At 46.8% G+C, this 24,790-nt stretch overlaps 1 protein-coding gene across 8 annotated transcripts in view; it reads left to right on the top strand.

Annotated features, from left to right (window-relative positions):
- Positions 1 to 24,790, top strand: part of LOC118369425 (calcium-activated potassium channel subunit alpha-1) — a 388,748-nt gene that overhangs the window by 177,447 nt on the left and 186,511 nt on the right. For all 8 annotated transcript variants that reach the window (XM_052498738.1, XM_052498744.1, XM_052498740.1 and 5 more), the window contains exon 3: positions 11,063 to 11,124. In XM_052498738.1, the coding sequence (XP_052354698.1) occupies positions 11,063 to 11,124 (62 nt within the window). The remainder of the gene's footprint in view (positions 1 to 11,062; positions 11,125 to 24,790) is intronic.

The raw sequence follows: 24,790 nt of genomic DNA, 5'->3' as shown, positions 1-24,790 counted from the left end.
GCTCCAGTCCAATGGTGGCGGGCTTTACACCACTACAGCCGACGCTTGGCATTACGTATGGTGATCTTAGACTTGTGTGCGGCTGCTTGGCCATGGAAACCCATTTCATGAAGCTTCTGACGAACAGTTATTGTGCTGACGTTGCTTCCAGAGGCAGTTTGGAACTCGGTAGTGTGTGTTGCAACCAAGGACAGACAATTTCTTTGCGCTACGTGCTTCAGCACTCGTCAGTCCTGTTCTGTGAGCTTGTGTGGCCGACCACTTCGCGAGTAGACGTCTCCACTTCACAATAACAGCACTTACAGTTGACTGTGGGCAGCTCTAGCAGGGAAGAAATTTGACCAACTGACTTGTTGGAAAGGTGGCATCCTATGACGGTGCCACGTTGAAAGTCACTGAGTTCTTCTGTAAGACCATTCTACTAACAATGTTTGTCTATGGAGATTGCATTGCTGTGTTCTCGATTTATACACCTGTCTGCAACGGATGTGCTTGAAATAGCACAATCCACTCATTTGAAGGGGTGTCTACATAGTTTTGTATGTATAGTGTATTAACTCTCAAAACAAGCATTCATTTACCTTATAGGTGTATAATGTAATATTGTATGACTACTGTCAAAACTACATTTCCCAGAGTCACTTGCTGTGCTGGCCCCAGCTTGTCAGGCCTACAGCTGTGTTTCTGTCTGTAGTCTGTCGGCGCTGGGGATGCCCCCACATTGTTGCCATTTGCTGTAGGTTTCCCCTGTCTGTTGGAATCACAGTCATGACTTACAGTGGCGCTCAGGTCTTTGAAATGTGTGGGTTTGAGGTCAACGGCTAACCCTCGTTATCTGAAGCAGTGCCCACACAGACATGCACATGCGTGCGCACACACACATATGACGGCTAGCACTGGTTAGTGTTAGCGACAGCCACGTAGCATTCACAGCTGAGTAACTGGGTCAGTTGAAGATGAGGACTCTTATCTCAGACCTCATCTGTGGATGCTCACCGCTCACTCGAAAGCTGTTGAGCATCCATCCTGCTCAGGCTACCTCTGTTCTCTCTCTCTTTCCTCACAGACGAGAAGGACAAAGATTAGCATCAAGGAAATGTGGATTTGTTTATGTCTCTGTGTGTGCTGCCTGCGCGTGTGTGTTCCACTTACTGTATGTACTTGCATTCTGTGTTCATACAGTAGGACTGCCTCTGTCATAAGAGACTCAGATAAGGATAGAATCTCCACATCTAGGCTACGCTTCCATCCCTCTCAAGTCCTGTTGGTCATTTTCAGCTGTCCTACTGATGTGAAGACCTGGGTTGTTCCCCGTGTGAAGAGAGAGTGTGTGTGTGTGTGTGTGTGTGGCTCCAACCTGCATGCCCTAGATGTCCACTGTACCCATAGAAAATCCACTCATTACAAACTAACTATGCCCTCTTGTGGGGGAAGTCCTATACAGTATCCTGACATCCAAGGTTAACATATGTTTTCTGTTTTGAATGATTTCTCTTCATTTGATATATTGACAGTGGATGTGTGATGTTGAGAGTATGATGGAGAGTCCAGTCAATCATAGCCAGGACATAAAAAGAAACAGGTGCTGGACTATTTAGTTGTGGGAATCAGATCATCTGATGCATTCCACTCCACCAATGATCTTCCCAACGGCATAGATATCAGCCTTCTAGACAGTCTTATCACAGTCTTATCACAGTAAAGATATCTGGATGTTGTCAGTGTGGCTGACATTGAACCTAGCTTCCTTTCTCCTTTGTGTGTCACTCAGGTCAGGCACTTCTTGGCTACACTATCTAGCGCTATGCTACAATAACCTTTGTCACTCAGGTCATACACTAGCTACGGATATGCTACAATAACCTGTATCACTCAGGTCATACTGCAGGGCTACACTAGCTAGCGCTATGCTACAATAACCTGTGTCACTCAGGTCATACTGCAGGGCTACACTAGCTAGCGCTATGCTACAATAACCTGTATCACTCAGGTCATACTGCAGGGCTACACTAGCTAGCGCTATGCTACAATAACCTGCATCACTCAGGTCATACTGCAGGGCTACACTAGCTAGTGCTATGCTAAAATAACCTGCATCACTCAGGTCATACTGCAGGGCTACACTAGCTAGTGCTATGCTAAAATAACCTGCATCACTCAGGTCATACTGCAGGGCTACACTAGCTAGCGCTATGCTACAATAACCTGCATCACTCAGGTCATACTGCAGGGCTACACTAGCTAGTGCTATGCTAAAATAACCTGCATCACTCAGGTCATACTGCAGGGCTACACTAGCTAGTGCTATGCTAAAATAACCTGCATCACTCAGGTCATACTGCAGGGCTACACTAGCTAGTGCTATGCTAAAATAACCTGCATCACTCAGGTCATACTGCAGGGCTACACTAGCTAGTGCTATGCTAAAATAACCTGTATCACTCAGGTCATACTGCAGGGCTACACTAGCTAGTGCTATGCTAAAATAACCTGCATCACTCAGGTCATACTGCAGGGCTACACTAGCTAGTGCTATGCTAAAATAACCTGCATCACTCAGGTCATACTGCAGGGCTACACTAGCTAGTGCTATGCTAAAATAACCTGCATCACTCAGGTCATACTGCAGGGCTACACTAGCTAGTGCTATGCTAAAATAACCTGCATCACTCAGGTCATACTGCAGGGCTACAAATCAAATTACATTGGTCGTAAGCACATATTTAGTAGATGTTATTGTGGGTGTAGGGTAAGGCTTGTGTTTCAACATTGCAGTACAGGCTGGCGCTATGCTTTGCTATCGTTATCGCTAGCCTCAACCAGACCCACACTCTGGAACCCACCATCTCCCACACAGAGACACCATTAAAAATACATGGGGTGTTTTTTTATTAGCATGGCAACGATCAGGCGCCCATGAATTATAATGAATGCTACAATCGTGGAGGACAGAGGATGTCTATTGTGTTCTGGCTGAATAGGAAGAAAGAGTAAACAATAGTATATCTTTCTCAGTCGTGTGTTTTAACGTGTTCAGTCGTGTGTTTTAACGTGTTCAGTCGTGTGTTTTAATGTGTTCAGTCGTGTGTTTTAACGTGTTCAGTCGTGTGTTTTAACGTGTTCAGTCGTGTGTTTTAACGTGTTCAGTCGTGGGTTTAACGTGTTCAGTCGTGTGTTTTAACGTGTTCAGTCGTGGGTTTAAAGTGTTCAGTCGTGTGTTTTAACGTGTTCAGTCGTGTGTTTTAACGTGTTCAGTCGTGTGTTTTAACGTGTTCAGTCGTGTGTTTTAACGTGTTCAGTCGTGTGTTTTAACGTGTTCAGTCGTGTGTTTTAACGTGTTCAGTCGTGTGTTTTAATGTGTTCAGTCGTGTGTTTTAACGTGTTCAGTCGTGTGTTTTAACGTGTTCAGTCGTGTGTTTTAATGTGTTCAGTCGTGTGTTTTAACGTGTTCAGTCGTGGGTTTAACGTGTTCAGTCGTGTGTTTAACGTGTTCAGTCGTGTGTTTTAACGTGTTCAGTCGTGTGTTTTAACGTGTTCAGTCGTGTGTTTTAATGGGTTCAGTCTTGTGTTTTAATGTGTTCAGTCGTGGGTTTAAAGTGTTCAGTCGTGTGTTTTAACGTGTTCAGTCGTGTGTTTTAACGTGTTCAGTCGTGTGTTTTAACGTGTTCAGTCGTGTGTTTTAACGTGTTCAGTCGTGTGTTTTAATGTGTTGTTTTCACGAAGTTCATCCATCTGAGAGCTGATCTCTGTATGAACACGAGGTTTATCCATCTGAGAGCTGGTCTCTGTATGAACACGAGGTTTATACATCTGAGAGCTGGTCTCTGTATGAACACGAGGTTTATACATCTGAGAGCTGGTCTCTGTATGAACACAAGGTTTATCCATCTGAGAGCTGGTCTCTGTATGAACACGAGGTTTATCCATCTGAGAGCTGGTCTCTGTATGAACACGAGGTTTATCCATCTGAGAGCTGGTCTCTGTATGAACACGAGGTTTATACATCTGAGAGCTGGTCTCTGTATGAACACAAGGTTTATCCATCTGAGAGCTGGTCTCTGTATGAACACAAGGTTTATACATCTGAGAGCTGGTCTCTGTGTGAACACAAGGTTTATACATCTGAGAGCTGGTCTCTGTGTGAACACAAGGTTTATACATCTGAGAGCTGGTCTCTGTGTGAACACAAGGTTTATACATCTGAGAGCTGGTCTCTGTGTGAACACGAGGTTTATACATCTGAGAGCTGGTCTCTGTGTGAACACAAGGTTTATCCATCTGAGAGCTGGTCTCTGTGTGAACACGAGGTTTATACATCTGAGAGCTGGTCTCTGTGTGAACACGAGGTTTATCCATCTGAGAGCTGGTCTCTGTGTGAACACGAGGTTTATACATCTGAGAGCTGGTCTCTGTGTGAACACGAGGTTTATCCATCTGAGAGCTGGTCTCTGTGTGAACACGAGGTTTATCCATCTGAGAGCTGGTCTCTGTGTGAACACGAGGTTTATACATCTGAGAGCTGGTCTCTGTGTGAACACGAGGTTTATCCATCTGAGAGCTGGTCTCTGTGTGAACACGAGGTTTATACATCTGAGAGCTGGTCTCTGTGTGAACACAAGGTTTATCCATCTGAGAGAGCTGGTCTCTGTATGAACACGAGGTTTATACATCTGAGAGCTGGTCTCTGTGTGAACACGAGGTTTATACATCTGAGAGCTGGTCTCTGTGTGAACACAAGGTTTATCCATCTGAGCTGGTCTCTGTGTGAACACAAGGTTTATACATCTGAGAGAGTTGGCCTCTGTGTGAACACGAGGTTTATACATCTGAGAGCTGGTCTCTGTGTGAACACAAGGTTTATCCATCTGAGAGCTGGTCTCTGTGTGAACACAAGGTTTATCCATCTGAGCTGGTCTCTGTATGAACACGAGGTTTATCCATCTGAGCTGGTCTCTGTGTGAACACAAGGTTTATCCATCTGAGCTGGTCTCTGTGTGAACACAAGGTTTATCCATCTGAGAGCTGGTCTCTGTATGAACACAAGGTTTATACATCTGAGAGCTGGTCTCTGTGTGAACACAAGGTTTATACATCTGAGAGCTGGTCTCTGTGTGAACACGAGGTTTATCCATCTGAGCTGGTCTCTGTATGAACACAAGGTTTATACATCTGAGAGCTGGTCTCTGTGTGAACACGAGGTTTATCCATCTGAGCTGGTCTCTGTATGAACACAAGATTTATACATCTGAGAGCTGGTCTCTGTGTGAACACGAGGTTTATCCATCTGAGAGCTGGTCTCTGTATGAACACGAGGTTTATCCATCTGAGCTGGTCTCTGTGTGAACACGAGGTTTATCCATCTGAGCTGGTCTCTGTATGAACATGAGGTTTATCCATCTGAGAGCTGGTCTCTGTGTGAACACAAGGTTTATACATCTGAGAGCTGGTCTCTGTATGAACACGAGGTTTATCCATCTGAGCTGGTCTCTGTGTGAACACGAGGTTTATCCATCTGAGAGCTGGTCTCTGTGTGAACACGAGGTTTATCCATCTGAGAGCTGGTCTCTGTGTGAACACGAGGTTTATACATCTGAGAGCTGGTCTCTGTGTGAACACAAGGTTTATCCATCTGAGAGCTGGTCTCTGTGTGAACACGAGGTTTATCCATCTGAGAGCTGGTCTCTGTGTGAACACGAGGTTTATCCATCTGAGAGCTGGTCTCTGTGTGAACACAAGGTTTATCCATCTGAGAGCTGGTCTCTGTGTGAACACGAGGTTTATCCATCTGAGAGCTGGTCTCTGTGTGAACACGAGGTTTATCCATCTGAGAGCTGGTCTCTGTGTGAACACAAGGTTTATCCATCTGAGAGCTGGTCTCTGTGTGAACACGAGGTTTATACATCTGAGAGCTGGTCTCTGTGTGAACACAAGGTTTATACATCTGAGAGCTGGTCTCTGTGTGAACACGAGGTTTATCCATCTGAGAGCTGGTCTCTGTGTGAACACAAGGTTTATCCATCTGAGAGCTGGTCTCTGTGTGAACACGAGGTTTATCCATCTGAGAGCTGGTCTCTGTGTGAACACGAGGTTTATCCATCTGAGCTGGTCTCTGTGTGAACACAAGGTTTATCCATCTGAGAGCTGGTCTCTGTGTGAACACGAGGTTTATACATCTGAGAGCTGGTCTCTGTGTGAACACAAGGTTTATCCATCTGAGCTGGTCTCTGTATGAACACGAGGTTTATCCATCTGAGCTGGTCTCTGTGTGAACACGAGGTTTATCCATCTGAGAGCTGGTCTCTGTGTGAACACGAGGTTTATCCATCTGAGAGCTGGTCTCTGTGTGAACACAAGGTTTATCCATCTGATAGCTGGTCTCTGTGTGAACACAAGGTTTATACATCTGATAGCTGGTCTCTGTGTGAAAAGCATGGGTAATTCCACTGTAACGTATTGACACTGAGACTGCCAAACAAAAACCATCGATTTCAGAGTTTAACCAACCAACTATATGCACAGTGACTACTTGTATCTGCACAGTTCTTCCTGTAAATCTGTTATAGTAAATTGTTCTATGTAATTTGTTAAAAGTAGTCCTTGTGAATAGAGTTGTATGGTTTGTTTTACTTTTAAGTGTAAATTCATTACACATGACTGCATGTTAGATATGAATGATTACTTCTAGAGTTACGTTCTCCTTATATTACCCCTTCTGTCTTCACAATAAAACTCAGCACATTGTGATGGGATGTTGCTGGGGATACGGTGTGCGTGTCTGCCTGCGTGTAATAGCATCCAGTACAATACAACCAATGACTTTGTATTATGTAAGGCTGTCTGTCACAGTAGCCTTCCCCTCAATACTACATGCAGTCACCCTTCAAGACTTACAGGTTTACAGATGTTTAGTGTGTTCCCATTCCCTTTTCAATCTCTTATGTATACAACTGTACTTACAGTTGCTATTCACTATCCACTGTTCAGTATTCAGGATGTGACCATCGGGTTCTTGGTCACCTTCCTGACCAAGGCCCTTCTCCCCCGATTGCTCAGTTTGGCCGGGCGGCCAGCTCTAGGAAGAGCCTTGGTGGTTCCAAACTTCTTCCATTAAAGAATGATGGAGGTCACTGTGTTCTTGGGGACCTTCAATGCTGCAGATATGTTTTGATACCCTTCCCCAGGTCTGTGCCTGGACACAATCCTGTCTATGAGCTCTACAGACAATTCCTTCGACCCCGGCGCAGGAGAGAGATCTCTCCGGCGCCGACAGAGATGGCCGCCTCGCTTCGCGTTCCTAGGAAACTATGCAGTTTTTTGTTTTTTTTACGTGTTATTTCTTACATTAGTACCCCAGGTCATCTTAGGTTTCGTTACATACAGTTGAGAAGAACTACTGAATATAAGATCAGCGTCAACTCACCATCAGTATGACCAATAATATGTTTTTCGCGACGCGGATCCTGTGTTCTGCCTTACAAACAAGACAATGGAATGGATCGCATGCAGCGACCCAAAAAAAATCGACTCCGAAAAAGAGGGAAACGCGGCGGTCTTCTGGTCAGACTCCGGAGACGGGCACACCGTGAACCACTCCCTAGCATTCTTCTTGCCAATGTCCAGTCTCTATAGACAACAAGGTTGATGAAATCCGAGCAAGGGTAGCATTCCAGAGGGACATCAGAGACTGTAACGTTCTGTGCTTCACGGAAACATGGCTCACTGGAGAGACGCTATCCGAAGCGGTGCAGCCAACGGGTTTCTCCACGCATCGCGCCGACAGAAACAAACACCTTTCTGGTAAGAAGAGGGGCGGGGGCGTATGCCTTATGGCTAACGAGACATGGTGTGATGAAAGAAACATACAGGAACTCAAATCCTTCTGTTCACCTGATTTAGAATTCCTCACAATCAAATGTAGACCGCATTATCCACCAAGAGAATTATCTTCGATTATAATCACAGCCGTATATACCCCCCCCCCAAGCAGACACATCGATGGCTCTGAACGAACTTTATTTAACTCTTTGCAAACTGGAAACAATTTATCCGGAGGCTGCATTCATTGTAGCTGGGGATTTTAACAAGGCTAATCTGAAAACAAGACTCCCTAAATTTTATCAGCATATCGATTGCGCAACCAGGGGTGGAAAAACCTTGGATCATTGTTACTCTAACTTCCGCGACGCATATAAGGCCCTGCCCCGCCCCCCCTTTCGGAAAAGTTGACCACGACTCCATTTTGCTGATCCCTGCCTACAGACAGAAACTAAAACTAGAGGCTCCCACGCTGAGGTCTGTCCAACGCTGGTCCGACTGCTTCCATCACGTGGACTGGGATATGTTTCGTATTGCGTCAGATAACAACATTGACGAATACGTTGATTCGGTATGCGAGTTCATTAGAACGTGCGTTGAAGATGTCGTTCCCATAGCAATGATTAAAACATTCCCTAACCAGAAACCGTGGATTGATGGGAGCATTCGCGTGAAACTGAAAGCGCGAACCACTGCTTTTAATCAGGGCAAGGTGTCTGGTAACATGACCGAATACAAACAGTGCAGCTATTCCCTCCGCAAAGCTATCAAACAATTCAACGGCTCAGACACAAGAGGCATGTGGCAGTGTCTACAGTCAATCACGGACTACAAGAAGAAACCCAGCCCAGTCACGGACCAGGATGTCTTACTCCCAGGCAGACTAAATAACTTTTTTGCCCGCTTTGAGGACAATACAGTGCCACTGACACGGCCTGCAACGAAAACATGCGGTCTCTCCTTCACTGCAGCCGAGGTGAGTAAGAAATTTAAACGTGTTAACCCTCGCAAGGCTGCAGGCCCAGACGGCATCCCCAGCCGCGCCCTCAGAGCATGCGCAGACCAGCTGGCCGGTGTGTTTACGGACATATTCAATCAATCCCTATTCCAGTCTGCTGTTCCCACATGCTTCAAGAGGGCCACCATTGTTCCTGTTCCCAAGAAAGCTAAGGTAACTGAGCTAAACGACTACCGCCCGTAGCACTCACTTCCGTCATCATGAAGTGCTTTGAGAGACTAGTCAAGGACCATATCACCTCCACCCTACCTGACACCCTAGACCCACTCCAATTTGCTTACCCCCAAATAGGTCCACAGACGATCTCAACCACACTGCACACTGCCCTAACCCATCTGGACAAGAGGAATACCTATCTGAGAATGCTGTTCATCGACTACAGCTCGGCATTCAACACCATAGTACCCTCCAAGCTCGTCATCAAGCTCGAGACCCTGGGTCTCGACCCCGCCCTGTGCAACTGGGTACTGGACTTCCTGACGGGCCTCCCCAGGTGGTGAGGGTAGGTAACAACATCTCCTCCCCTCTGATCCTTAACACTGGGGCCCCACAAGGGTGCGTTCTGAGCCCTCTCCTGTACTCCCTGTTCACTCACGACTGCGTGGCCACGCACGCTCCGACTCAATCATCAAGTTTGCGGACGACACAACAGTGGTAGGCTTGATTACCAACAACGACGAGACGGCCTACAGGGAGGAGGTGAGGGCCCTCGGAGTGTGGTGTCAGGAAAATAACCTCACACTCAAAGTCAACAAAACTAAGGAGATGATTGTGGACTTCAGGAAACAGCAGAGGGAACACCCCCATATCCACATCGATGGAACAGTAGTTAAGTTCCTCGGCATACACATCACAGACAAACTGAATTGGTCCACTCACACAGACAGCATCGTGAAGAAGGCGCAGCAGCGCCTCTTCAACCTCAGGAGGCTGAAGAAATTCGGCTTGTCACCAAAAGCACTCACAAACTTCTACAGATGCACAATCGAGAGCATCCTGGCGGGCTGTATCACCTCCTGGTACGGCAACTGCTCCGCCCTCAACCGTAAGGCTCTCCAGAGGGTAGTGAGGTCTGCACAACGCATCACCGGGGGCAAACTACCTGCCCTCCAGGACACCTACACCACCCGATGTTACAGGAAGGCCATAAAGATCATCAAGGACATCAACCACCCGAGCCACTGCCTGTTCACCCCGCTATCATCCAGAAGGCGAGGTCAGTACAGGTGCATCAAAGCTGGGACCGAGAGACTGAAAAACAGCTTCTATCTCAAGGCCATCAGACTGTTAAACAGCCACCACTAACATTGAGTGGCCGCTGCCAACACACTGACACTGACTCAATTCCAGCCACTTTAATAATGGGAATTGATGGGAATGATGTAAATATATCACTAGCCACTTTAAACAATGCTACCTTATATAATGTTACTTACCCTACATTATTCATCTCATATGCATACATATACTCTATATCATCGACTGCATCCTTATGTAATACATGTATCACTAGCCACTTTAACTATGCCACTTTGTTTACATACTCATCTTATATGTATATACTGTACTCAATACCATCTACTGTATCTTGCCTATGCAGCAGCTCACTCATTCATATATCCTGATGTACATATTCTTTATCCCCTTACACTGTGTATAAGACAGTAGTTTAGGAATTGTTAGTTAGATTACTTGTTGGTTATTACTGCATTGTCGGAACTTGAAGCCCAAGCATTTCGCTACACTCACATTAACATCTGCTAACCATGTGTATGTGACAAATAAACAAATACAATTTGATTTGATTTTGATTTGGTTTGGTTTTTAGCTCTGACATGCATTGTCAACTGTAGGACCTTATATAGACAGGTGTGTGCCTTTCCAAATCATGTCCAATCAATTGAATTTACCACAGGTGGACTCCAATCAAGTTGTAGAAACATCAATGAAAACAGGATGCACCTGAGCTCAATTTCAAGTCTCATAGCAAAGGGTCTGAATACTTACGTAAATAAGGTGTTTGTTTTTTATATTTTATACATTTGCAAACATTTCTAAAAACCTGTTTCCACTTTGTAATTATGGGGGATTCTGTGTAGATTGCTGAGGATTTTTTCATTTATTTATTACATTTTAGACTGAGGCCTTCTGAATACTTTCCGAAGGCACTGTACATGTTTGCGTTCTAAAACTGATGTATCTCTCTTTCTCTCTCCTCTCCCTCTATAGGTTGTGCTAGTTTTCGCTCTCAGCATTGGAGCACTTGGAATATACTTTATAGATTCTTCTGAGTAAGTATCCCCTTTTTATGTGCTAATATGTGCTTTTGTGTTGAGCTGCCATTGAACAGTACGTTGTAATTTCATATCACATCGGATATTTCTTCACCAAGTGAACTCATACATGGAAGGCTACAGTCACTCACATCGGTGAAATATAATTCTTACTGAGTTACGTAGCTGTATGGAAGTAGTTCTTAATCTATGAGTTGCTATTGAACATGATATTATATTAATAGATACTTCAGACACACGGTGTGGTCCTCGTCGTCCAGTATAATGTGCTGGGTTTGATGGTGGGTTTGATGATTTCTGTGTGTTATCTGAAAGACTATAAAGCTCCGCTCCTCCTTTATGGTTTTGTCAATAGAAGCCGGTCAGCCTTGCGCCAAACTTTTGTTTCCATGGTAACCTAGATAGAACAGGATATCAGTGGATCTGCCTGGTCCTCAGATACACCCCCACACACACACCATCTGTAGACCCACACACACCATCTGTAAACCCACACACACATATACCTACACCCCCCCACCTGTAGACACATACGCGGGCATACACACGCATACACACACACACGGTAAACTAAGCATCCCATACTTAAAATCACCCATCCACGCCATTCTCAGGCTCTCACCCATCCGAGCTCTGACCAGCAGAGTTAATAATACTATGATAATGAAAAATCTGTCCATGTGCCCTTGAGCAAGGCACTTAATCCTATTTGATTCCATAAGTTGCTCTGGATAAGAGCATCTGCTAAATGACTAGGGAAATATCTAGGAAAATATCTAGGAAAATATCTAGGAAAATATCGAGGGAAATATCGAGGGAAATGCTGACAGTGATACATGTCTTTCCTTTATTGTAGACGACGTGCCTCTGTTTATGGACATGTGTGTTTTTTTATGATTCTGTTCCTAGACTCACTGCTATCCTCCCTCGGCTTGTTTCCTCTGCTATCCTCCCTCGGCTTGTTTCCTCTGCTATCCTCCCTCAGCTTGTTTCCTCTAGTATCCCCCCTCGGCTTGTTTCCTCTGCTATCCTCCCTCGGCTTGTTTCCTCCGCTATCCTCCCTCGGCTTGTTTCCTCCTCTATCTTTCCTCGGCTTGTTTCCTCTGCTATCCTTCCTCGGCTTGTTTCCTCCGCTATCCTCCCTCGTCTTGTTTACTCTGCTATCCTCCCTCGGCTTGTTTCCTCTGCTATCCTCCCTCAGCTTGTTTCCTCTGCTATCCTCCCTCGGCTTGTTTCCTCCGCTATCCTCCCTCGTCTGGTTTCCTCCGCTATCCTCCCTCGGCTTGTTTCTTCCGCTATCCCCCCTCGGCTTGTTTCCTCCGCTATCCTCCCTTGGCTTGTTTCCTCCGCTATCCTCCCTCGGCTTGTTTCCTCCGCTATCCTCCCTCGTCTTGTTTCCTCCGCTATCCTCCCTCGGCTTGTTTCCTCCGCTATCCTCCCTCGTCTTGTTTCCTCCGCTATCCTCCCTCGGCATGTTTCCTCTGCTATCCCCCTCGGCTTGTTTCCTCTGCTATCCTTCCTCGGCTTGTTTCCTCCGCTATCCTCCCTCGTCTTGTTTCCTCCGCTATCCTCCCTCGGCATGTTTCCTCTGCTATCCCCCTCGGCTTGTTTCCTCTGCTATCCTTCCTCGGCTTGTTTCCTCCGCTATCCTCCCTCGTCTTGTTTCCTCCGCTATCCTCCCTCGGCTTGTTTCCTCTGCTATCCTCCCTCGGCTTGTTTCCTCCGCTATCCTCCCTCGGCTTGTCTCCTCTGCTATCCTCCCTCGGCTTGTTTCCTCTGCTATCCTCCCTCGGCTTGTTTCCTCTGCTATCCTCCCTCGGCTTGTTTCCTCTGCTATCCTCCCTCGGCTTGTTTCCTCTGCTATCCTCCCTCGGCTTGTTTCCTCTGCTATCCCCCCTCGGCTTGTTTCCTCTGCTATCCTTCCTCGGCTTGTTTCCTCCGCTATCCTCCCTCGTCTTGTTTCCTCCGCTATCCTCCCTCGGCTTGTTTCCTCTGCTATCCTCCCTCTGCTTGTTTCCTCCGCTATCCTCCCTCGGCTTGTTTCCTCCTCTATCCTCCCTCGTCTTGTTTCCTCCGCTATCCTCCCTCTGCTTGTTTCCTCTGCTATCCTCCCTCGCCTTGTTTCCTCTGCAATCCTCCCTCGGCATGTTTCCTCTGCTATCCTCCCTCGGCTTGTTTCCTCCGCTATCCTCCCTCGGCTTGTTTCCTCTGCTATCCTCCCTCGGCTTGTTTCCTCTGCTATCCTCCCTCGGCTTGTTTCCTCTGCTATCCTCCCTCGGCTTGTTTCCTCTGCTATCCTCCCTCGGCTTGTTTCCTCTGCTATCCTCCCTCGGCTTGTTTCCTCTGCTATCCTCCCTCGGCTTGTTTCCTCTGCTATCCTCCCTCGGCTTGTTTCCTCTGCTATCCCCCCTCGGCTTGTTTTCTCTGCTATCCTTTCTCGGCTTGTTTCCTCCGCTATCCTCCCTCGGCTTGTTTCCTCCGCTATCCTCCCTCGGCTTGTTTCCTCTGCTATCCTCCCTCGGCTTGTTTCCTCCGCTATCCTCCCTCGGCTTGTTTCCTCCTCTATCCTCCCTCGTCTTGTTTCCTCCGCTATCCTCCCTCGTCTTGTTTCCTCCGCTATCCTCCCTCGCCTTGTTTCCTCTGCAATCCTCCCTCGGCATGTTTCCTCTGCTATCCTCCTCGGCTTGTTTCCTCCGCTATCCTCCCTCGGCTTGTTTCCTCTGCTATCCTCCCTCGGCTTGTTTCCTCTGCTATCCTTCCTCGGCTTGTTTCCTCCGCTATCCTCCCTCGTCTTGTTTCCTCCGCTATCCTCCTCGGCTTGTTTCCTCTGCTATCCTCCCTCTGCTTGTTTCCTCCGCTATCCTCCCTCGGCTTGTTTCCTCCTCTATCCTCCCTCGTCTTGTTTCCTCCGCTATCCTCCCTCTGCTTGTTTCCTCTGCTATCCTCCCTCGCCTTGTTTCCTCTGCAATCCTCCCTCGGCATGTTTCCTCTGCTATCCTCCCTCGGCTTGTTTCCTCCGCTATCCTCCCTCGGCTTGTTTCCTCTGCTATCCTCCCTCGGCTTGTTTCCTCTGCTATCCTCCCTCGGCTTGTTTCCTCTGCTATCCTCCCTCGGCTTGTTTCCTCTGCTATCCTCCCTCGGCTTGTTTCCTCTGCTATCCTCCCTCGGCTTGTTTCCTCTGCTATCCTCCTCGGCTTGTTTCCTCTGCTATCCTCCTCGGCTTGTTTCCTCTGCTATCCCCCTCGGCTTGTTTTCTCTGCTATCCTTTCTCGGCTTGTTTCCTCCGCTATCCTCCCTCGGCTTGTTTCCTCCGCTATCCTCCCTCGGCTTGTTTCCTCTGCTATCCTCCCTCGGCTTGTTTCCTCCGCTATCCTCCCTCGGCTTGTTTCCTCCTCTATCCTCCCTCGTCTTGTTTCCTCCGCTATCCTCCCTCTGCTTGTTTCCTCTGCTATCCTCCCTCGCCTTGTTTCCTCTGCAATCCTCCCTCGGCATGTTTCCTCTGCTATCCTCCCTCGGCTTGTTTCCTCCGCTATCCTCCCTCGGCTTGTTTCCTCTGCTATCCTCCCTCGGCTTGTTTCCTCCGCTATCCTCCCTCGTCTTGTTTCCTCCGCTATCTTTCCTCGGCTTGTTTCCTCCGCTATCCTCCCTCTGCTTGTTTCCTCCGCTATCCTCCCTCGGCTTGTTTCCTCCGCTATCCTCCCTCGGCTTGTTTCCTCTGCCATACAGATAGTAGGTCTGAGTGTTGCCGTGACAAGAAAAAAATGAAAGTAATGAAATTAATAAAATCATGCCAAGTCTGTCATCTGCGGTGTTATCTGAGCAGTAGTGCAGGTCACGGTAGTGTGGAAATGATTCCTGGCATGTGTCTCGTACCTTGTTTATAGAAAGGGATATAGTCCTTCCCCTCTTTACCTCTCCCTCCCTATCGCTCTCTCTTCCCTCTATCTCGTTCTTCCCCTCCCTTTCTCTTTTCCTTTCCCCACTCAACTCTTTTCATTCTGATCTGACTCGACTGCATATTTCAGACAAAAAGAGGGATACAAATCTCCTTTATAATGCCAAGGTCAAGGCTTGATGGGAAGAAACCATCTCTGAGTTTCTCTCTATCCTTTTATCCACCTCTCTCTCTCCCTCCTCTAATTCTCTATCTCCCTCGGTCTCTCTCCTCCCACTCCCTCCCTCCACCTATCTCTCTCACTGTGAGCCCGGTGTGTAAGGCTCAGACAGTGTCTGTGTGATTTGTCTCTGTTTGTTAGCAGCCTAGAATGTTATCAAACCATTAAGCATGATATAAATGGACAAAACAGTAAATGCAGTGTTTCTGACTGCAGAGGCTCTGTCACCAGTCTGTCATCAGGTGGTCACCAGGCAGCCACCAGTCTGTGTCTGTCACCAGCCTGTCTGTCTGTCACCAGCCTGTCTGTGTCTGTCACCAGCCTGTCTGTCTGTCACCAGCCTGTCTGTGTCTGTCACCAGCCTGTCTGAGTCTGTCACCAGCCTGTCTGTGTCTGTCACCAGCCTGTCTGTCTGTCACCAGTCTGTCATCAGGTGGTCACCAGACAGCCACCAGTCTGTGTCTGTCACCAGCCTGTCTGTCCGCGGGTGGACGGACGGAACCTGACATTAAACTCTATACGGACGGACGGACGGACGGACAGACGGACAGACAGACAGACGGACAGACGGACAGACGGACAGACAGACGGACAGACGGACAGACGGACAGACGGACAGACAGACGGACGGACAGACAGACGGACAGACGGACAGACAGACAGACGGACAGACGGACAGACAGACGGACGGACAGACGGACAGACGGACAGACGGACAGACGGACGGACGGACGGACGGACGGACGGACGGACGGACGGACGGACGGACGGACGGACGGACGGACGGACGGACGGACGGACGGACGGACGGACGGACGGACGGACGGACGGACGGACGGACGGACGGACGGACGGACGGACGGACGGACGGACGGACGGACGGACGGACGGACGGACGGACGGACGGACGGACGGACGGACGGACGGACGGACGGACGGACGGACGGACGGACGGACGGACGGACGGACGGACGGACGGACGATTGACGGACGGGACGGACGGACGGACGGACGGACGGACGGACGGACGGACGGACGGACGGACGGACGGACGGACGGACGGACGGACGGACGGACGGACGGACGGACGGACGGACGGACGGACGGACGGACGGACGGACGGACGGATAGGACGGACGGACGGACGGACGGACGGACGGACGGACGGACGGACGGACGGACGGACGGACGGACGGACGGACGGACGGACGGACGGACGGACGGACGGACGGACGGACGGACAGACAGACAGACAGACAGACAGACAGACAGACAGACAGACAGACAGACAGACAGACAGACAGACAGACAGACAGACAGACAGACAGACAGACAGACAGACAGACAGACAGACAGACAGACAGACAGACAGACAGACAGAACCTGACATTAAACTCTATAGAGAGCCTAGACGAGGTGATTGACGCATCAACGCAGCACAAACACTCTTTGCATGACCTTTCCTTCTGGTGTTCTGAAATATTAACGATTGATCCGATCGATGGTCAGAGAGCTCCAGGTCCGCTGTTAATGGAAGTTATTACTGTAGCAAATAACACAGCCTTGATAACATATTGCATATTCATAATACATTATAGCCTCATCTCTTGCTCTTCAGAGCGGCTCTTTTGAAGAGAGAGAGGGAGATTTTTATTTTACTTTTACCTTTATTTAACTAGGCAAGTCAGTTAAGAACAAATTCTTATTTTCAATGACGGCCTAGGAACAGTGGGTTAACTGCCTGTTCAGGGGCAGAACGACAGATTTGTACCTTGTCAGCTCGGGGGTTTGAACTTGCAACCTTCCGGTTACCCTGCCGCCCAGGGGAGAGAGAGAGGGATGGAGAGAGAGAGAGAGAGGGAGATGGGAAAAGAGGGAGGGAGATCTTTTTATAACATGGGCTTTTAAGTCTAACTCAGTGGAGAATGTGTTCTGCTCTCCCAAGAGGGAGGAGGTTCACACACAGCACTGATCAGTGGGTACGAAACACCAGTATCCTCCCCAGGGTTATGTTTTTCCAGGTGGCTGTTGTCTTTAGAGGAGCTGTAGAGTGTTACTAACCTTAACCCTGCAGTGGAATGCTTTGTAAACACAGTGGAAACAGGTGGAAGGAATATTAGAGGGAGATTCTATTGACTGGAATAAAGTACTGTACCTCTTATTCTTGTAATCAGGAGGGAATAAACTGGAAATCTGTGAATCCTTTTGGAAAGTGACCAGAGTTGTTTAACCCTATGAAGAAATAACGGATCAGAGTTTTTCCTGGTCAGGTCATGTGGCCAAGGTAAAAACTCCTGGTCCTAACGACAGAGACCAGTGAGAATAATAGGTTGGATTCTGGAGGTCTGACAGTCAGTCAAAGGTAAAAACTCCTGGTCCTAACGACAGAGACCAGTGAGAATAATAGGTTGGATTCTGGAGGTCTGCCAGTCAGTCAAAGGTAAAAACTCCTGGTCCTAACGACAGAGACCAGTGAGAATAATAGGTTGGATTATGGAGGTCTGCCAGTCAGTCAAAGGTAAAAACTCCTGGTCCTAACGACAGAGACCAGTAAGAATAATAGGTTGGATTATGGAGGTCTGCCAGTATATCAGTCAAACAGGTAAAAACTCCTGGTCCTAACGACAGAGACCAGTGAGAATAATAGGTTGGATTATGGAGGTCTGCCAGTCAGTATCAGTCAGGTCTGCCAGTATATCAGTCAAAGGTAAAAACTCCTGGTCCTAACGACAGAGACCAGTGAGAATAATAGGTTGGATTATGGAGGTCTGCCAGTCAGTCAAAGGGTAAAAACTCCTGGTCCTAACGACAGAGACCAGTGAGAATAATAGGTTGGATTATGGAGGTCTGCCAGTATATCAGTCAAAGGTAAAAACTCCTGGTCCTAACGACAGAGACCAGTGAGAATAATAGGTTGGATTATGGAGGTCTGCCAGTCAGTCAAAGGTAAAAACTCCTGGTCCTAACGACAGAGACCAGTGAGAATAATAGGTTGGATTATGGAGGTCTGCCAGTCAGTCAAAGGTAAAAACTCCTGGTCCTAACGACAGAGACCAGTGAGAATAATAGGTTGGATTATGGAGGTCTGCCAGTCAGTCAAAGGTAAAAACTCCTGGTCCTAACGACAGAGACCAGTAAGAATAATAGGTTGGATTATGGAGGTCTGCCAGTATATCAGTCAAAGGTAAAAACTCCTGGTCCTAACGACAGAGACCAGTGAGAATAATAGGTTGGATTATGGAGGTCTGCCAGTATATCAGTCAAAGGTAAAAACTCCTGGTCCTAACGACAGAGACCAGTGAGAATAATAGGTTGGATTATGGAGGTCTGCCAGTATATCAGTCAAAGGTAAAAACTCCTGGTCCTAACGACAGAGACCAGTGAGAATAATAGGTTGGATTATGGAGGTCTGCCAGTATATCAGTCAAAGGTAAAAACTCCTGGTCCTAACGACAGAGACCAGTGAGAATAATAGGTTGGATTATGGAGGTCTGCCAGTATATCAGTCAAAGGTAAAAACTCCTGGTCCTAACGACAGAGACCAGTGAGAATAATAGGTTGGATTATGGAGGTCTGCCAGTATATCAGTCAAAGGTAAAAACTCCTGGTCCTAACGACAGAGACCAGTGAGAATAATAGGTTGGATTATGGAGGTCTGCCAGTCAGTCAAAGGTAAAAACTCCTGGTCCTAACGACAGAGACCAGTGAGAATAATAGGTTGGATTATGGAGGTCTGCCAGTATATCAGTCAAAGGTAAAAACTCCTGGTCCTAACGACAGAGACCAGTGAGAATAATAGGTTGGATTATGGAGGTCTGCCAGTCAGTCAAAGGTAAAAACTCCTGGTCCTAACGACAGAGACCAGTGAGAATAATAGGTTGGATTCTGGAGGTCTGCCAGTATATCAGTCAAAGGTAAAAACTCCTGGTCCTAACGACAGAGACCAGTGAGAATAATAGGTTGGATTATGGAGGTCTGCCAGTCAGTCAGTCAGGTAAAAACTCCTGGTCCTAACGACAGAGACCAGTGAGAATAATAGGTTGGATTCTGGAGGTCTGCCAGTATATCAGTCAAAGGTAAAACTCCTGGTCCTAACGACAGAGACCAGTGAGAATAATAGGTTGGATTATGGAGGTCTGCCAGTCAGTCAAAGGTAAAAACTCCTGGTCCTAACGACAGAGACCAGTGAGAATAATAGGTTGGATTATGGAGGTCTGCCAGTATATCAGTCAAAGGTAAAACTCCTGGTCCTAACGACAGAGACCAGTGAGAATAATAGGTTGGATTATGGAGGTCTGCCAGTATATCAGTCAAAGGTAAAAACTCCTGGTCCTAACGACAGAGACCAGTGAGAATAATAGGTTGGATTATGGAGGTCTGCCAGTATATCAGTCAAAGGTAAAAACTCCTGGTCCTAACGACAGAGACCAGTGAGAATAATAGGTTGGATTATGGAGGTCTGCCAGTATATCAGTCAAAGGTAAAAACTCCTGGTCCTAACGACAGAGACCAGTGAGAATAATAGGTTGGATTATGGAGGTCTGCCAGTCAGTCAAAGGTAAAAACTCCTGGTCCTAACGACAGAGACCAGTGAGAATAATAGGTTGGATTATGGAGGTCTGCCAGTATATCAGTCAAAGGTAAAAACTCCTGGTCCTAACGACAGAGACCAGTGAGAATAATAGGTTGGATTATGGAGGTCTGCCAGTCAGTCAAAGGTAAAAACTCCTGGTCCTAACGACAGAGACCAGTAAGAATAATAGGTTGGATTCTGGAGGTCTGCCAGTATATCAGTCAAAGGTAAAAACTCCTGGTCCTAACGACAGAGACCAGTGAGAATAATAGGTTGGATTATGGAGGTCTGCCAGTCAGTCAAAGGTAAAAACTCCTGGTCCTAACGACAGAGACCAGTGAGAATAATAGGTTGGATTCTGGAGGTCTGCCAGTATATCAGTCAAAGGTAAAAACTCCTGGTCCTAACGACAGAGACCAGTGAGAATAATAGGTTGGATTATGGAGGTCTGCCAGTCAGTCAAAGGTAAAAACTCCTGGTCCTAACGACAGAGACCAGTGAGAATAATAGGTTGGATTATGGAGGTCTGCCAGTCAGTCAAAGGTAAAAACTCCTGGTCCTAACGACAGAGACCAGTGAGAATAATAGGTTGGATTATGGAGGTCTGACAGTCAGTCAAAGGTAAAAACTCCTGGTCCTAACGACAGAGACCAGTAAGAATAATAGGTTGGATTATGGAGGTCTGCCAGTATATCAGTCAAAGGTAAAAACTCCTGGTCCTAACGACAGAGACCAGTGAGAATAATAGGTTGGATTATGGAGGTCTGACAGTCAGTCAAAGGTAAAAACTCCTGGTCCTAACGACAGAGACCAGTAAGAATAATAGGTTGGATTATGGAGGTCTGCCAGTATATCAGTCAAAGGTAAAAACTCCTGGTCCTAACGACAGAGACCAGTGAGAATAATAGGTTGGATTATGGAGGTCTGCCAGTCAGTCAAAGGTAAAAACTCCTGGTCCTAACGACAGAGACCAGTGAGAATAATAGGTTGGATTATGGAGGTCTGCCAGTATATCAGTCAAAGGTAAAAACTCCTGGTCCTAACGACAGAGACCAGTGAGAATAATAGGTTGGATTATGGAGGTCTGCCAGTCAGTCAAAGGTAAAAACTCCTGGTCCTAACGACAGAGACCAGTGAGAATAATAGGTTGGATTCTGGAGGTCTGCCAGTCAGTCAAAGGTAAAAACTCCTGGTCCTAACGACAGAGACCAGTAAGAATAATAGGTTGGATTCAGGTCTGCCAGTATATCAGTCAAGGTAAAAACTCCTGGTCCTAACGACAGAGACCAGTGAGAATAATAGGTTGGATTATGGAGGTCTGACAGTCAGTCAAAGGTAAAAACTCCTGGTCCTAACGACAGAGACCAGTAAGAATAATAGGTTGGATTATGGAGGTCTGCCAGTATATCAGTCAAAGGTAAAAACTCCTGGTCCTAACGACAGAGACCAGTGAGAATAATAGGTTGGATTATGGAGGTCTGCCAGTCAGTCAAAGGTAAAAACTCCTGGTCCTAACGACAGAGACCAGTGAGAATAATAGGTTGGATTATGGAGGTCTGACAGTCAGTCAAAGGTAAAAACTCCTGGTCCTAACGACAGAGACCAGTGAGAATAATAGGTTGGATTATGGAGGTCTGCCAGTCAGTCAAAGGTAAAAACTCCTGGTCCTAACGACAGAGACCAGTGAGAATAATAGGTTGGATTATGGAGGTCTGCCAGTATATCAGTCAAAGGTAAAAACTCCTGGTCCTAACGACAGAGACCAGTGAGAATAATAGGTTGGATTATGGAGGTCTGCCAGTCAGTCAAAGGTAAAAACTCCTGGTCCTAACGACAGAGACCAGTAAGAATAATAGGTTGGATTCTGGAGGTCTGCCAGTATATCAGTCAAAGGTAAAAACTCCTGGTCCTAACGACAGAGACCAGTGAGAATAATAGGTTGGATTATGGAGGTCTGCCAGTCAGTCAAAGGTAAAAACTCCTGGTCCTAACGACAGAGACCAGTGAGAATAATAGGTTGGATTCTGGAGGTCTGCCAGTATATCAGTCAAAGGTAAAAACTCCTGGTCCTAACGACAGAGACCAGTGAGAATAATAGGTTGGATTATGGAGGTCTGCCAGTCAGTCAAAGGTAAAAACTCCTGGTCCTAACGACAGAGACCAGTGAGAATAATAGGTTGGATTATGGAGGTCTGCCAGTATATCAGTCAAAGGTAAAAACTCCTGGTCCTAACGACAGAGACCAGTGAGAATAATAGGTTGGATTATGGAGGTCTGCCAGTATATCAGTCAAAGGTAAAAACTCCTGGTCCTAACGACAGAGACCAGTGAGAATAATAGGTTGGATTATGGAGGTCTGCCAGTATATCAGTCAAAGGTAAAAACTCCTGGTCCTAACGACAGAGACCAGTGAGAATAATAGGTTGGATTATGGAGGTCTGCCAGTATATCAGTCAAAGGTAAAACTCCTGGTCCTAACGACAGAGACCAGTGAGAATAATAGGTTGGATTATGGAGGTCTGCCAGTATATCAGTCAAAGGTAAAAACTCCTGGTCCTAACGACAGAGACCAGTGAGAATAATAGGTTGGATTATGGAGGTCTGCCAGTATATCAGTCAAAGGTAAAAACTCCTGGTCCTAACGACAGAGACCAGTGAGAATAATAGGTTGGATTATGGAGGTCTGCCAGTCAGTCAAAGGTAAAAACTCCTGGTCCTAACGACAGAGACCAGTAAGAATAATAGGTTGGATTCTGGAGGTCTGCCAGTATATCAGTCAAAGGTAAAAACTCCTGGTCCTAACGACAGAGACCAGTGAGAATAATAGGTTGGATTATGGAGGTCTGCCAGTCAGTCAAAGGTAAAAACTCCTGGTCCTAACGACAGAGACCAGTAAGAATAATAGGTTGGATTCTGGAGGTCTGCCAGTATATCAGTCAAAGGTAAAAACTCCTGGTCCTAACGACAGAGACCAGTGAGAATAATAGGTTGGATTATGGAGGTCTGCCAGTCAGTCAAAGGTAAAAACTCCTGGTCCTAACGACAGAGACCAGTGAGAATAATAGGTTGGATTATGGAGGTCTGCCAGTATATCAGTCAAAGGTAAAAACTCCTGGTCCTAACGACAGAGACCAGTGAGAATAATAGGTTGGATTATGGAGGTCTGCCAGTATATCAGTCAAAGGTAAAAACTCCTGGTCCTAACGACAGAGACCAGTGAGAATAATAGGTTGGATTATGGAGGTCTGCCAGTATATCAGTCAAAGGTAAAAACTCCTGGTCCTAACGACAGAGACCAGTGAGAATAATAGGTTGGATTATGGAGGTCTGCCAGTATATCAGTCAAAGGTAAAAACTCCTGGTCCTAACGACAGAGACCAGTGAGAATAATAGGTTGGATTATGGAGGTCTGCCAGTATATCAGTCAAAGGTAAAAACTCCTGGTCCTAACGACAGAGACCAGTGAGAATAATAGGTTGGATTATGGAGGTCTGCCAGTATATCAGTCAAAGGTAAAACTCCTGGTCCTAACGACAGAGACCAGTGAGAATAATAGGTTGGATTATGGAGGTCTGCCAGTCAGTCAAAGGTAAAAACTCCTGGTCCTAACGACAGAGACCAGTGAGAATAATAGGTTGGATTATGGAGGTCTGCCAGTATATCAGTCAAAGGTAAAAACTCCTGGTCCTAACGACAGAGACCAGTGAGAATAATAGGTTGGATTATGGAGGTCTGCCAGTCAGTCAAAGGTAAAAACTCCTGGTCCTAACGACAGAGACCAGTGAGAATAATAGGTTGGATTCTGGAGGTCTGCCAGTATATCAGTCAAAGGTAAAAACTCCTGGTCCTAACGACAGAGACCAGTGAGAATAATAGGTTGGATTATGGAGGTCTGCCAGTCAGTCAAAGGTAAAAACTCCTGGTCCTAACGACAGAGACCAGTGAGAATAATAGGTTGGATTATGGAGGTCTGCCAGTATATCAGTCAAAGGTAAAAACTCCTGGTCCTAACGACAGAGACCAGTGAGAATAATAGGTTGGATTATGGAGGTCTGCCAGTATATCAGTCAAAGGTAAAAACTCCTGGTCCTAACGACAGAGACCAGTGAGAATAATAGGTTGGATTATGGAGGTCTGCCAGTATATCAGTCAAAGGTAAAAACTCCTGGTCCTAACGACAGAGACCAGTGAGAATAATAGGTTGGATTATGGAGGTCTGCCAGTATATCAGTCAAAGGTAAAAACTCCTGGTCCTAACGACAGAGACCAGTGAGAATAATAGGTTGGATTATGGAGGTCTGCCAGTCAGTCAAAGGTAAAAACTCCTGGTCCTAACGACAGAGACCAGTGAGAATAATAGGTTGGATTATGGAGGTCTGCCAGTATATCAGTCAAAGGTAAAAACTCCTGGTCCTAACGACAGAGACCAGTGAGAATAATAGGTTGGATTATGGAGGTCTGCCAGTCAGTCAAAGGTAAAAACTCCTGGTCCTAACGACAGAGACCAGTGAGAATAATAGGTTGGATTCTGGAGGTCTGCCAGTATATCAGTCAAAGGTAAAAACTCCTGGTCCTAACGACAGAGACCAGTGAGAATAATAGGTTGGATTATGGAGGTCTGCCAGTCAGTCAAAGGTAAAAACTCCTGGTCCTAACGACAGAGACCAGTGAGAATAATAGGTTGGATTATGGAGGTCTGCCAGTATATCAGTCAAAGGTAAAAACTCCTGGTCCTAACGACAGAGACCAGTGAGAATAATAGGTTGGATTATGGAGGTCTGCCAGTCAGTCAAAGGTAAAACTCCTGGTCCTAACGACAGAGACCAGTAAGAATAATAGGTTGGATTCTGGAGGTCTGCCAGTATATCAGTCAAAGGTAAAAACTCCTGGTCCTAACGACAGAGACCAGTGAGAATAATAGGTTGGATTATGGAGGTCTGCCAGTCAGTCAAAGGTAAAAACTCCTGGTCCTAAC

This window comes from Oncorhynchus keta, chromosome 36 (genome assembly GCF_023373465.1).
Source record: "Oncorhynchus keta strain PuntledgeMale-10-30-2019 chromosome 36, Oket_V2, whole genome shotgun sequence".
Classification (NCBI taxonomy): domain Eukaryota; kingdom Metazoa; phylum Chordata; class Actinopteri; order Salmoniformes; family Salmonidae; genus Oncorhynchus; species Oncorhynchus keta.
This window is presented reverse-complemented; position numbering and strand designations above follow the sequence as displayed.